At 49.3% G+C, this 15,180-nt stretch overlaps 1 protein-coding gene across 4 annotated transcripts in view; it reads left to right on the top strand.

The window, feature by feature from the left end:
• Positions 1–15,180, top strand: part of SLIT3 (slit guidance ligand 3) — a 609,805-nt gene that overhangs the window by 483,641 nt on the left and 110,984 nt on the right. For 3 of the 4 annotated variants that reach the window (XM_073802783.1, XM_033853549.2, XM_073802785.1), the window contains 3 exons: positions 2,638–2,709; positions 7,610–7,681; positions 11,643–11,714. In XM_073802783.1, coding sequence (XP_073658884.1) covers positions 2,638–2,709; positions 7,610–7,681; positions 11,643–11,714 — 216 coding nt within the window. The remainder of the gene's footprint in view (positions 1–2,637; positions 2,710–7,609; positions 7,682–11,642; positions 11,715–15,180) is intronic. The other variant, XM_073802786.1, reaches the window with a different exon arrangement.

Genomic DNA, 15,180 nt, shown 5'->3' with positions numbered 1-15,180 from the left:
TTTGCAGTCTATTTGCATATTTTATACATATATTGTTATATATGTGTGTGTGTGTGTGTGTGTGTGTGTATACACACACATGCATCTATATTCCATCTTCCCTCAACTCCTACAGCCTTTTTACAACATACCTACTTCTGCAGAGACTGCATGATGTCTCAGAATGAGTACTGGGGTCTTCACCCCTTAAACTTTTCTGGGACTTTGGGAAAGCTATTTTAGTATATGGACTTCACTTTCTCTGTTTTCAAAAAATAGAGAAGGCAGTGCATCCAATGGACGGAAAGAGGAAGATGCCAGTTCCGCCACCTATTAGCTCTGGCACTTCGGATAGGCTCTTTGATCCATGTAGGTTTTATTTTCCTTGTCCACAAAGTAGGGCCAACACAGCTTGCCTCAGAAGTGTAAGGATTCACAGAGATAATAGACCTAAACCAACTCGATTCCACAAAGGACAACTCTTCTTGTTAGGTTAGCAATAAAATCTGGTTCTGTGATGGACCGTCTTGGGCTGGTCTCTATCACCAGATGATTAAACTCCTTGGGGATGGGTATCACATCCTACTCACTGTTTCGTCCTTCCCTTAGCTCTTGCACCCATTGCTAAAGTGGACGTTATTCATTAGGAACTGCGCGGTCAGCCAGCTGACCTGACTAGCTTGGGCTCTTGGCCTGCAGCCGGGAGCAGTGCAGAAACTGAGGGGATTGCCATCGTTACAGACAGTGGCTCTCTCCAGAGGCATCCTCCAGCCGCAATCCCCCTGCCAAAATGGCAGGTGAACCCCAGGATTCCTGGAGAGCATCTGCCACCCGACTGGCAGCCCCAGAGGTTCACAGAGCTGCTGCCTTGGCTGAGAAATCCCTGAACTCTGCTCAGCTGGGAAATGAGAATGTCCTTGGAACTTCTCAGTCAAGGCAGCCTGCCCGGGTCTGCTGCCTCCGTGGGTGGCTATATCCAGGAGCCCGCAGCCTCTGCGACCTCGTGGCATGCTTTTTTGGCTCACCACAGGCCAACCAGGCTGCTGTCCAGCCAGCCTATGCCCACGTGCTCGATAGAGCACACTCCCCGGCCCCTCCGGCCCCAAAGAGGCTCTCTTAATAGACCGTGGCAGCCTCATTTGTAGACTCGATTCATCCGGCAGCCAAGAATGATCTGTCCTGATGCTCCCTCTCTCCTCGCAGCCACCCTTCCTCTTTCTCCACCCCCCTCACCCCCTTCCTTCGGCCTGGAGAGTGATTTGTCTGTGTTATGGGTAGGCCTGACAAACCATTCCACGTTAGCAGCTGAGATGTTGTTTGAAATGGGAAAATTGCTGGCAGACTGCTCCATTAGTGGTTCCAGTAACAAATACTCTCTTTCCCCCAATGAAGATGAGATTGCAGAGGCACAAATTAATACAACTGCCTCCCCTCTTCTGCAGCGGGGATTACTCTTCAAGATGAATGGGTTCATCCCAGCCAGAAGTGTGCATCCTCCAAATGGAGCCTCCAAGGGAGCCAGTTCCTCCCATGTCTGCCTTGTGCTCCACCCAGCCCTCCCCTTGCGCGCGCGCACACACACACACACACACACACACACACACACACACACACACTTTTTTGTGTCTTCCCAGCAGAGGGTTTGGGGATCATCCATGCCAAATGAGGAGGTGATGAAAAGATCCACACCTCGGAGAGGCGGGAGATGTGGACCAGGCCAACATTCATCACCTCTAATAGCGGGCCCCGCCTTCCGCTCATGCCTGTTTCCCACCACACCTGTTCTTGGTGGCGGGAAGTCATTTGATAGATGAAAGAATGAAGGATGAAAAGGCTTGCTCACTCCCCATGCTCCTTCTCTTCCAAGGAAGCTCTGGGCCCTGGGCCTGCAGCATCTCTTGTTCTTTCCGGAGTAATAGGAGAGAGAGCAATTCAGCAAAGTCCGTAAGGCCATAAAGCTACAGACTGTAGCAGCAACCCAGGGGAGTGATCCATTCGGGGCCCCTGGGGCCCTCAGGATATCAGGGAGCCAGTGTGATGAATGTCAGGCTGGGAGCCTAGAGACTTGAAGGCTATTTCTTCATCATATTAGAACAGCCGATTGAAAAACCCAGAAACAAATACTGAATCGTTAGGTTGTACACCTGAAACTAAAGTTACATGTCAATTATACCTCCATTAAAAAAAAGAAAAGACCAGAAATGCAGTCTCTGCCTGTACTGCACCCCAACAGCAGGATGGTGGAGGTTTTCACTGAATGGTGACATGCTTCCAGAACAGGTAGGCATTGCTCTCTGTCCATCTGTCTTTACTCTTCCTTCTCTTTATCCCTTTGACTTTTTCAGCCTTCTGGTTACTTCCGACAGCATTTTCTGAAGATGACAGCTGCCTCCCAAAGACAACGTATCGTAAACGAGAACCAAATATGCTCAAGGAGAAGACATCTTTTCTAGCTTTCTCCCAGGGGTATCAGACCCTGAGCTGGCTGCCCCACACACCAGAACCCCAGTCTCTGGCTTTCGGACGGTGTTTACCAAGTCTCCCTCATCTAAGGATGTATGCCACCTGATGGGAGAGACCATCCTGTCCTCAAGGCCCCCGGCAACCATTTGTTGATGGGTGGATGGTTAATCGACTCTTTTCTGCTCTGTTTCTCAGACGCCTGGAACAGAACTCCATCAAATCCATCCCCGCTGGAGCCTTCACCCAATACAAGAAACTGAAGCGAATGTGAGTCTCCCCTGGAGAGAAATGGGCCCAAATGTTTTCAGTTCGGGGGGTACTGTGTGTAGTGGGCAGGCTGCCCAGATGAGAGGCTGCATCACAACCCTCAGGAGAGTGCAGTGTCAGACCTGGAATGGCTCCCAAGACGGGGAGGTAAGACCAGGGTGCTGCATTCAGATGGGGCGGTGTATGGGTTTAGGCACCTCAGATCTAAGGGCGACTCCAACTAGAGTGAAGTAAAATTATCTGGGTGGGAGGTGGGGCTGTGTCAGCCTAAAACAATCCCATCTCACCATTTGATTGTCCCCTGGTTTGGGGGATGCGGACCTCAAGTAGGAGCTTCAGTAGAGATGTGGCCGTTTCCCTATATCATCCTACAGCACCGTCACCAGCATCCCTACCACCATGCACGCATTCATCTAACAAATTCTTAGCCAGTGTCCATCAGGAACAAAGAACTGTGCTGGGATCTGTGGGTAGAGGGTGAACTAAAACAAAGTCTCCTCTGATGGAGCTTGTGTATTTGAGTGGGAGGGCACAGAAATAAAACCCAGTAAATGTCAGAAACTGACCAGTACTAGAAAGTAAAACAAAAGAAGGGAAGGGGCTAGAGATTGATGGAGGGGTGGTCTCTAGATGGGTTGACCCATGAAGGCCTCTGTGTGCCAGCGACCTGAGTGAAGGAAGGGAGTGAGTCTAGAGGAGTTCTCAGGAGCATACGCATGGATGGTTTGCAGACTAGAGAGGAGGAACAGAGTGAATGAAGAGAAAGTGGTGGGGATTGTGCTGGAGACGTAGATAAGGGCCAGCTCCCGTGGGCTCTTTAGACCATGGTAAGGACTTTCTAATCTTTCTAAGTGAGATAAGAAGCCTTGGAACCTCCCTTGCCCATATGATGATCCCCAGCATGGCCGTTACCACCATATCCAATACCACGCCATCACTGCAGCTTATCAGTACCTGCTGACACCAACCCTGCAGTGTACCTTCCCTACTCCATTGACAGCATCTGAGCCTCACGGCCCTCGTCCCTGCCATCGTGGTAACGTCATCAGCACCACCCCTCCCCATCACCTGACCACCCTGAGCAGGGATCTGTGAGTCACTCAGAGCGGGGTGCTCTGAAGGGAGGCTAGTAGGATTCAGAAACAACCCAGCCATTGCCATCACAGATAATAAGAGCCTAGGAGGGAGGCTCCCGTCCCTTTTCCAGGCTAAGAAATCATTCATTATAGCCCAGTAATCACGGTGCTGCTTTCATTGCGCCTGCCTACTCCCTCTGGCCCCCCACACAGAGAAAAGAGAGAGGGCAGGTAGAAATATGCATGGACTTGGGTTTTGTTCCCTTGCACCGCAGCCTGATTCATCGGTTTCCCTTGAGTAGGAGGGCCTGCATTAAAGAGGTTAAGTGTCTGCTTGCTCCTTTTATGTTAAAAATAAACATCCCTGCGAAACAGTGGCATTGGTACGCTTTACCCTCAGATCCTAGGAAGCCAACTTCCCATCTCCCTGGAAAGCCACACCAAACAAGATTTTCTCCTGGTACAGTTCCAGAAGTAGAAACCAACATGATGCGCCAGCTCTAAGCACATACTCCTTCCCTCCCTTTGGCAGCCTTCCTGCTGGAGGAGCTGTATAAATACAGGCCTTAATATTTAAACCTTGGGCCATTAATCTCCTGGCCTCCCTGCTTCTCCAGCTCACTCCCCATATGCACCCCCCCCAATTCATTTTTAAAGCCCAGCTTGATTATGCAGCCAGATAGTAATTTCAGTGAAAAATGACAAGTTCGGTCACTGCCCCAACCTATATCTCTTACATGATTTAAGTGACTGCTCTAATTTTTTGCGAAGTCCAGGTAATTTAGAGTGTGACTATGTTTTACTGTCCTTTCTCCATCCCATTGGAGTTGCCATGATCTGTGCATTCAAAATTCATAAGATCTTCTCCGTCACGACCTGGGAAGTAAATTTCATTTTGGATCACTTCTGATGCTATTGATATTTACTATGATGCCCTTTCCCCACCCCCCCACCCCCAACCAAGGGGATGGCGGTAGGGAAGAGAGACCACTTAAAATTTTTTCTGACTAACAGAACTTCAGAAACCCGGACTGAAGTGCGAGGGCTTTGGAGAAGTAGGGTCCCTGGTGAAAATGGAATTTAAAACCCTAAGGGTGAACTCCTCCTAGGTATACGTGACCAGTTTATCTCTGATATCTCACAGAAAAAAGTTTTCCCTCAGCTGTGAGTGAACCTCATCCTCTTCTTATCTCCAATGACAAAAAGAAAAAAAAATTTTCCTTGATTGAATGGCTTGATTCAATGTTGAATGGCTTTGTCCCTGAAGAGGATGAATTTCTAGCGGTCAGCTTAGTGTAAAAAACGTACTTCCAGGTGAAAACTAGTACCAAGATACAGGCGCCACCTGCAGGGAGAGTAGCAGACGTTACAGAGGATGCCCCAGTCTTACAGGGTTGGTTAACCGAGAGCGCTGACACTTGAAGGCCAAACCTTCAGAGGTGTTGAGTTCTTTCCCTCCCACGTTCTAAGATAGAGCAATATTCCACGAGTTCCACCAGTTCCCAGTGTCTCACGCTTATAATCCCCGCTTGCCCCTCGTCGGCACTGGAATTCACCACCTTTCTTCTGAACTGTATGCAAAGGCCGCTTCTTTTCCGCCGTCCAGTTTATCAAGCCCCAGGGGACTGGGGTAGGCTTGAGACAGACCAGATTCTGAAATACTGGTCTAAAGTAAGACTCAGAAACCACCTGCTTGGGAATCATCTGGAAACTTGTTACGTATGCAGATTTCTAACCCCAGTTCTCCAGAGGGCCAAATCAGACCCTCTGTGGGTGCATTTTAATAAACACCCTAGTGAGGTTTGAGAACCACTGGTCATCGAGGGCAACCCAAACACCAGAAGTCAGCTCTGGGACCCCCTGAGCGTGGAGATGGGTGGGCACTGAAGCCTTCCCCGGTCTGCCTTCCTGTCCAGGGCCACCATCTTCTGCACCCATCACGGTGAAATGGAAGGGAGACTGGAGATGCCAGCTCTGTACCCAAATCGCTGTGTCCAGTCACTTGTGGCTACAGGTCCTTTACCTGTGGCTGCTGTTCCCTTCCTGCAGAATGAAGAACTAAGATGAAGTGACCACCAGGGTCAGTTCCCAGCTAAACTATCACTTCTCCGGTCTCCATTCCCCAGCATCTCCAAATCACGAGACATCTCACCTTGTCCTTAGAGATGGGTGCATGCAGGAGTCTAGCTCTGAACTAGACATGAATTTGCCCTGACAACGCTAAAGCAGAGGGCTTCCCCACTGGTCACAAAACCTCCTCTGACACCTTGAAGGGACATCACATTAAAAATGTCAGGAAAAAAAAAAAAAACACCAAAGAAATAAACCAATGAGGCTTTCTCACTAGTCTGATCCGAGCACCGACCCTGCACGCTTGCCTGAAATGCCTTGCTAGGCAGCCAGGCTGAGGGCTAGCAAGATTAGGATAATCCGGAGCATTTGCTTGTTAAGACCCTTATACAAAAGCAGAGCTCTGAAGAAAAGGCCAGTGTAAGCTGACTAGTTTGCGAGCACAATCCGTGGATTTGTTAGATCTCGCCTGCTAAAGGGATAAGCTCGACAGCCGTGCCTAAGAAACCTTAACCTGTGGAGTATCTTTCAACTCGCAGGTCTTGGAAACAAGGAGGGAAGGGAGCAGAGGACTAGGCAAAGGTTGTTGGGCGGCCCTTTTGAAGGATAGTAGAAGGAGGAGAGAAACAGGCAGAAGGACTGAGCTTAAGAGGCTGTGGGGCTGGGGCGTCTGGCCTCGCTGGAGGCAACTGCTAAGGAATCTGCTTAGATGTTCTTGCTTCTCGATATTCCCTTCCCTCCTCCTTGTTGATCCTCCGAGACCCCAGCTCTCCCTCTTCTCCACAAAAGCAAAGACCCATTGATTTATTTTGGTAAAGAAAAGGAACCAGAGAGGTTCATTGTAGCTGGAAATTGGAGCATCTCCCCTTCCAGGGACAGGAACCCCGAGGCTGTCCCTGAGCTAATAACTCCTAAAGAGAAGTCTCCCTCTTCCAGAAAGTGTTGTTAGTGAGACAGGTGCTCAGAAGACCCTGGGGTGCTGCAGAGTGAGCAGCCTCTGGGTCAGGGAGATTCTTCTGCGCCAACGAGGCCAGGTTAGCTGCCTTCTAACACACAGCATCCTTCTCGCTCACATTATCCCAAAGCCCTGATCATCATCGCCCTGGGCTTGTTCCCGTCTCACAAGGACCGCCAGCAACAAGCCCACATCTCAAAGCCATCCCATGAGAATCTCATGATGTCTTTACATCACCCGGCCTGGAAGATGCACTGAACCAGACAGAGACTTAAGTCACTGCTCAAAACCTCCATTCAGGTCAGGAAGGAAAAGTCACTGGGGAGGTGAAATGACTCAGGACTTCTGGGGACAAAAATAAGCATTTGCCAAGGCGTGAGGCAAGAAAGTGAGGCTTACGGGAACCTTGGGCTGTGTTTGGCCAAGGCCAGCTTTTGCTTTGTTTATGCTATAATTGCTCGGTTGTGAGACCTACGATGAGGCCCTAACCTAACTGGCTTCCATTTCCCACCTGCAAAGTGAAGGCTCGCGTGTGCATGGCCCTATGTCAAAGTCAAGGTGCCACGAGTGAGCATTCTTTGAAAGCCAAGGAGAGTGGTACAAATACAGAGCATTTTATCATGCGGCAGTTGAACTGAATGATCCTTAAGCCCCTGCTCGCACACTCTGAATAAATAAATTGATTAAGTGATGAATTCATCCTCACCATTTTGCATACCTGAAATGCTTGGTCCACACTTTAGGAACGGCCATAGCACACCTTGAGCTATGTTCTCAGAGTCTCTGGTTAATTTTTCAGAGACATCAGCAAGAATCAGATCTCGGACATCGCTCCAGACGCCTTCCAGGGTCTGAAATCACTCACATCTCTGTAAGTGGGGAGCAAAGCACGTAGGGTGTGGGTGGGAGCATGGGCGAGGGGGGTGTCCATATTTTTCAGGGGGTGTTTATCAAGGTTTTATGTTCCCTTACACACTTGTGTCAACCTGGTAAAAGAAACAAATATTTCTTCAGGGTAAATTGATCTTGGGGAATATTTCTACAAGCCCAAATGCATTCTTTTTATTGATTAAGTGCCGTGCCCAGCAGCCTTCCTGGTTATTGGCTTCTAATTCAAATGCATCTTCTCCTCTAACCGCACTCCCATCCCACATGCCTAGGCAGTGCTGTCCGGGGAGGTGGAGGGAGAGAGTCGTAATGTATGATTATTACCATGTGCCCATTTTACCCGTGCGTGTGACCTTGTCAAGGAAGGAGCTCATTTTCTTCCTCTGATCTGAAGCCTTTTTCTCCAGACCAACCTCACGGCTATTGTCCTGAGAAAGCATTAACCCCATCCTATAAGCCTTTCTTTTCTTTGACTTTTAAACCCTAAAGCAGCCTAGTGGATGGAACCAAAGCTGTGCCCACCAGGGGCTCAGAGACCCTCAGGGGCAGCGAAGTACAGAGCTTTGTCCTGATTTCTGCCAGTGACTCGCCCTGTGGCACAGGGACTGTCACTTGAGTCTCCTGTGCGCATTCCCTCACAGGCAAAATGGGGACGATGACACCTTTCCTGCCCGACACACATTCATGATTACAGTCCCAACAATCATTGGCAGTACTTACTGAGCACCTACTGTGTACCTGGTACTATTCTAGGAGGCTTGCAAGTTTCACCCTCACCATGACCTAAAATATAGGATCTATCCTCTCCTGTCTTTAATGGTTGGAGAAATTGGGTGATCTAAGCTCCACACAGACAGAGGTTTTTATTTCTTTTGATCCTGGCTGAATCTCTGGCACCTCAAACAGTACCTGGCACGTAGTTATCGTGCCAAAAAAAATGTGTTGAATAAATAAACGTAACTTATCCAAAGTCCGCGGTAACAAGCGAGAGAGGCAGGATTTAGACCCAAGCAGTCTGACTCCAGAACCGTGCTCTTGGTCCCCATGCTATGCTGCCCTCCTGAGATAACATAAAAAGTATAAGATACAGCAAAGGTATCATCAGTTGATATTTTTTGTATTATTTGGTGACCTGCCCACCCGGGCAAGAGTGAGGATGCTCAGAGGCAAGCTGTCCATGCTTTGTCTCTCTGTGCAACCGGTTTGTTTAATGGATAAGTGGGCAGGTAACAAGACACACATTCTTCCCCCAGCTGGCCCTATCCCACTGGGAAGGGGCTGAAGACAGGGAAGTCTCTTGATTCAGTTGTTGCCTGCTGCTGGCGGAGTCAAGTAGTTTCATTTATCAGGTAGAACATCTGGCTGGGATATCAAAGACAGAATTGTGTGTGAGATTAGTGTCTGCTTATTGCGCTGAAGATCACAGAGGAGAAGGGAGAGTGGCCATCTGCCACCGCGGTCCTATCCCTGTCCCCACCCTCCTGTTCCCCTTGTCTGCTGTCCCTCTGCTGGGATCTGGGAACAGTCTGAGGACAGTGAGACGCTTCCTGTCTTGCAGGAAAAGAAATTCAAAATCTGGTTGCCAAACAGGACATTGGCATGCCACTAGCCAATTCTGAAATATATCAGGGCATTGTTTAAGTGAAGTGCCTCTCACCCCCAATGCATGCATTTAGCCATTCAGTAGATGCCTCCTGTGTACTGAGTAGCCTTATAGGCACTGAGAATGTGGCAGTGAACTGGACAGACAAGACCCTTGACATCATGGAGCTTTGAATACCAACACACCCAATCCAAAGTCAGGAATGGCCAACGGAAAGGGCAGGAAAGCCTTTACCCCAGACCTCTTCATTCTTTTTTTTTAAATTTATTTATTTTTGGCTGCACTGGGTCTTCGCTGCTGCGCGCGGGCTTTCTCTAGTTGCGGTGAGCGGGGGCTACTCTTTGTTGTGGTGCGCGGGCTTCTCATTGCGGTGGCTTCTCTTGTTGCGGAGCATGGGCTCTAGGCACACGGGCTCCAGTAGTTGTGTCACGTAGGCTCAGTAGTTGTGGCTCGCGGGCTCTAGAGCACAGGCTCAGTAGTTGTGGCGCACGGGCTTAGTTGCTCCGCGGCATGTGGGATCTTCCCGGACCAGGGCTGGAACCCGTGTCCCCTGCAGTGGCAGGCGGATTCTTAACCACTGCACCAGCAGGAGAGCCCAGAGCTGTTCATTCTTTCAACAGATATTTATTGTGTTAGATCCTATTCAGATTTCGACTCTAGGGACCCAACCATGAGCAAGCCACATGATGTCACCACATACAGAACCTATACTCAAGGGGGCCAGTGCGGGCGGCACAGAAAATGTTTAAAATAAATAAATGTATAAGTAATATAACATGACGTAATGAAAAGAGATGAAGAAATAAAAATAGAGTGACAGGTGGTAGAAAATGTTGACTAAGATATTCAAGAGAAGCTTCCCAAGGACGAGGTGTTTGAGCCCAGATCTGAAAGGTGGGAAGGAAAGTCAAGGAGAGATCTGGGGATAAAGCCAGACAGGTCTACACCCAGGTGCCCCAAGGTGGACCCACAGCCCACGTCAGCCTGCCGGAGAGTAGTTTTGACCCACTGAAGCTTAGAGACGCCCCATACGGACACATGATTTGAGGAACCCCTCCCCCCCCCGCCAGCCCCGTTGTCCCTCCGGCTTCTGCTACACTGCAGGTTCTAACATCAGCGAACAGACAGTGACACGACTGCATTTGGCACAGTGAGCAGTGGGACATTAATAATATGAATTACAAATGCAAGCCTGAGCCATTGTGCTGACTTTTATTTAGCCGTTAGTTTGTTGAAACATTCATGAAACACACCCGCAGGCTGAGCGGGAGGCTCACTCTTCACTCCTGGTGGCGTCTGGAAGATGGGGAGTTGGGTTTATCGCTCCCATTGACCGTTTCCTCATCCTAATATTTGGCCTCCTCGATGACACATCACAGCCTGAATTTGCAATCTGAGTGGGGATCGAATCCTGCGTTCATTCAAGGCACTCCAGAGCTCGAGAGGGAATTTTTTTTTTTTAATTCTTCTTAGCTAAGTTCCCTCCATCTCGGAGGAGGCTGGACCCAAGAGACAGCAAAGTCTGTGCCATGGATGAGAGCAGAGAGAGGCCAGCAGTGTCTTCGGGGGAGGCAGACCCAGTACACTTCTTCCCTAAGCCTCACAGATCACCAGAGACCAGCCCTTGAATAGGACACCCAGTGTGAGGGACTCTGTAGGCTGGAAGAGAGAAGGGTAAAAGAATTCTGAGTTCCTTAGCTCTTGGAGCTCAGAGGATAGGAAAAAAGGCTGTAATGTAGAAGCTGCTGGTACCGCGATAACAATTCCTTGCTCCCTAGTTTTTCCTAAGAGCCAGTCCTTGACTCAGCAGTCCCTGAGCCATCTGGATAGGACGCCAGATACCCAAAGCCCTGTCTAGATGGATGATAAAGGACTCAGCTCAGGAATTCCTAGGATGCAACAGGATATTAAAAGGAAACGTTCTATATAGGCTGGGCTCAGCCTGATCAATACCCATTGAAGACAAGAAAACACAGGGCCGGCCAGCTTCCCACACATCTTATTTACTGCTGGGGTGTGAGTCATATTAGCAGCTCTGGGAGACACCACAAAGCGATTGCGTCTTCCTATTGTGGGTGCGTCTTCCTATTTATTGAGCTGGGCTGCCCAGGGGTAGGACAGGCTGGAGCCCATTTCTCCTCGCCTCCCGGACAGCCTGCCCCTGCAGCCCCCCCAGTGGCACTAGCCCACTGTCTCACTGGGGAGGAGAAGGTGAGGCAGGCTGGGGAAGCCAGCGCTCTGAGATGCCCCCCAGAGCGGGCCAAGCTGGTGGCCTCCTCCTTGAAGGAGTTCCAGTGGCCTCTCATCCGCAGTGACCGCTGTCCTCTCTGCTCTTTTCCAGGGTGCTCTATGGGAACAAGATCACCGAGATTGCCAAGGGATTGTTTGACGGGCTGGTGTCCCTACAGCTGCTGTGAGTAGGAACTTTGTCACTAATCGTGTCTCTGGAACTATTTGCAGGCTCTTTCCTGCAAACTTTGAGCCGTGCTCCGTAGAGTTCTTCTTTTGACTTTATGCCCATTAAAAGAAAAAAAAAACATTTTTTTTTGAGCTGTCCACCCCGTACCTCCATCACCTCTTCTTGGCGGAAGGAGAGCCAGGGAGTTGGCAGAGGAAGCCTAAGGTCCATGTAAACGAGCTATACATGATACAGCTCGGGAGCCTGGCCCAGGTATGAATCACTAACCTCAGGCTTGAGGGGCTAGAAATTAAGCCAGAGGTGAATCCTACGAAGGGAAGCATGGGGCAGGGGTGTGCTCGGAACTTAGGGAACTAAAATATTCATACACCGTATTCCAATACGAAAGCTGAAACAGAGCTGCCGGTAGACATGAGACCTTGAAGAAGGGTAGGGGTGGGGCAGTGAAATAATTAGAGAAGGAGCATGATCGATCACCGCTGTGACTCTATCTGGGTAAGATATGGCTGAGATGGGAAGCGTTTATTTAATTTAAAGGAAGATCTGTTGCCTCAAATTTTAAGCTCTGGGATTATTTATTTGCATTTGTTTCATTGTGGTCATTTGAGCTTAAATGTTTGAAGAAGATAAATGAACTCTGATGTGGAGAGGCCAGGAAAGGAATTCAGCTCATCCTGTATTTTAAGATTTCATGACTGGGGGAGAATTATCTCTGGTTTGTGATCAGGTAGCCATAGTATCTACACGCATGTACTATGGGTGTGGGGAGTGTGTGTGTGTGTGTGTGTACGTGTGCGCGCGTGCACGTCCATGTCTGCTCAGAGACCATCACGATTCCTGTTGGTATTAGGAATTGATCTTGAGTATCCTGTGAGCAATGGAAGATACCAAGTTTCAGAGAGGGAGAGGACTTGTCCTCAGTCACACAGCAAAATAGGTGTGGAAGCTGGAGTAGAGCTTATGTGGTCCTGTGGCTCAGAAGCCTCCCGGACCTCTGAATAGCACAAGATGTATGTTCCCAGCGGCGTGCATCTGAGTACAGATGAACGTGTGTGCGTACGCGTGCACGTTTGTATGCGTGCCATTGTAAAACCACCTCTAAGTCACAGGCGGGAAGGAAGGGGCCTGGGGCCTCCCTGCTCCCGTGGGCCGTTACGTGAAGCTCCATTATGAGCTTGCGCACCGTGTAGTCAAGTTGTGGCTCCGGATGGGTGGGCGGCCAGGAGCAATGGTGAATAGAAGAAGCTTGGCAACGCATCTCACATGGTGACATCCAAAGAAAAAGGAAGCGAGACGTTTCCTTTCGCCTTTTCTTCTCACATTCACTCCCTCCCCTTCCCATGTCCTGTTAAGACTCAGCCCTGGACAGAGTCTCCTAAGACAATATAAGAATGTGAATCGTGTCCAGATGAGACGCCCAGCTGGTTTCCAGGCAGCACATCCATCGCAGCGATAGTCAGGTTTGTTTCAATGAAGCCGAAAGCAAGAGGAAGAAAATTCTGTTCTTTTTCTCTGCATCCCACCCATCCAGCCCTTCACACCTCTGTCTCCGTGTCTGTCTCACTCTCTGTGTCTCTGTGTACCTACCTACTAGTGTTCAAAGGTTGCAGCCCTTGGTGGGCCTTTGTGGCTCTTTGTTAGAATAACATGCCAGGGCTCTGCAGGGAGCTGGGGGGTTCACAGATGGTATTCTTTGCTTGTAGCAAAGAAACTGTAAGTTATAACGGCCACTATAAGGCCAGTTAACTGTAGCTATTAATCCCTTCCAAGAAGAGTAACAATAGCATGGCCTAGAGTTAGATTTGGAGGTGGTGCGTTTCACTGGGCTGGAGTGAATATCCTTTTACAGTCTGTGTTTTGACCGCAGAAAGCTCTATGCCCTTGCATGCATTAAGGAGAAATGTAGCATGCGTCAAAGTGCCTAGCACAGTGCAGGGCATGTAGCAAAGATTCCATAAATGCATGTTTTGAGAGTCCGCCTGCCGATGCAGGGGACGCGGGTTCGTGCCCCGGTCCGGGAAGATCCCACATGCCGCGAAGCGGCTGGTTCCGTGAGCCATGGCCGCTGAGCCTGCGCGTCCGGAGCCTGTGGTCCACAACGGGAGAGGCTACAACAGTGAGAGGCCCGCATACTGCAAAAAATACATAAATAAATAAAATAAAAATAAAAAAAGGAAATGTATCCCAGCTCCAAGCTGACAGCAGTCGTGAGATGACTGGAGTTAACAGGACTTTGCATGGACGGGGAAGGCAACTCTGGTTGAGTATCACCATTTTGAGCAGAGGGAGTTGAGTAGCTGGGAGTAAAGACAAAGCATCCCCCCTTCTCCCGAGACTGAGAAGTTGACACAACTCAGGCCACCTCACTTTCCAGAAAGAACCAGCAACTGTAGCCGTCATTGGGCTTTGACCTGCTGTTGAGCAGTTAGAAAGCAGGTCCTGATTAGATCTAATTTAACGTTCAGCCTGCGGTAGATTGGATTTCTCCTTGTTAGACTGGAGACACTCCGATAAGAAGGCTCTGATTAGAATACGCTGCTAGTCTGGGAAATTTCCTGTCCTTTGACTCGAAGACTTTTTGCAAGAGGTTTGTGTTTTTTTCTTCTCTCTCCATCTCTCAAGTTATGGGCACATCACAAAGCCAAGCTGTCTCTGCCACCCAGAATGATCTTGGATGTTTCCTTTCTGGCCCTTGTCGCGATGCTACCAGGAGTAAAGCAGGTGCATTGTAGTTGGTTGTCCTGACTGCCCATCTCCCCTTTCCCTGTTTCTCTAAACTTTTCAGCTCTTCCACCACACTTGCCCAGCCTGTTCTGTACCCAGCCCTCCTGGGTCATTCTCTTGCCCTGTTTATTCGGGCAGATGGCCAATGCTGATAGGAGAATGTCTCAGCCTTCAGAGTTTCTCAGAGGCTGCAGCAAATGGGTCTCCATGGACAAGCTTCAGCAGTCCTGGGAAGGACCCCCAAACCCCTATCCTCTTGGTGTCAGCCTCACAAGAGTCACCTCCTTTAGTTGGACTTCCAAAATCTTCAGGGCTTCCAGGACAGCCTCTCACCCAGCTGGTATGGAAACCTGTCCCACGCACCCTGGGACAAATCCTACTGCTCTTTTGCTGATAAGTTTCTGTGATAAGTTGTCTCAGTGTAGTTAGAAGGTTAGGAAGCTCTTTCTTATACTAAACCTCAGTCATGGTTTCTGGGAAACTCAGAAAAGGCTATTCTCATATTCTTCAAGTGTTTGAAAATAGCTAGTATGTCTCCCTGTAATTAATCCTAAACAGGTTCAGTTCCTGCAGACTTTCACTGTATAAACACACATTTGTTATCAGTAACAACCCTTATGATCTTCGGGGGATGCAAGGGAGCCTGTCAGTTTCCTTCCTTAAAACAGGCTACTGGAACACGAGTCAGGTGCCCAGTAGGGCAAGAAGTGTGTTTAGAGACTCCCTCCTAAACTGC

This window comes from Tursiops truncatus, chromosome 3, assembly GCF_011762595.2.
Source record: "Tursiops truncatus isolate mTurTru1 chromosome 3, mTurTru1.mat.Y, whole genome shotgun sequence".
Taxonomy (NCBI): Eukaryota; Metazoa; Chordata; class Mammalia; order Artiodactyla; family Delphinidae; genus Tursiops; species Tursiops truncatus.
The sequence above is the reverse complement of the archived record's forward strand: the minus strand, read 5'-3'. Positions and strand labels throughout refer to the sequence as shown.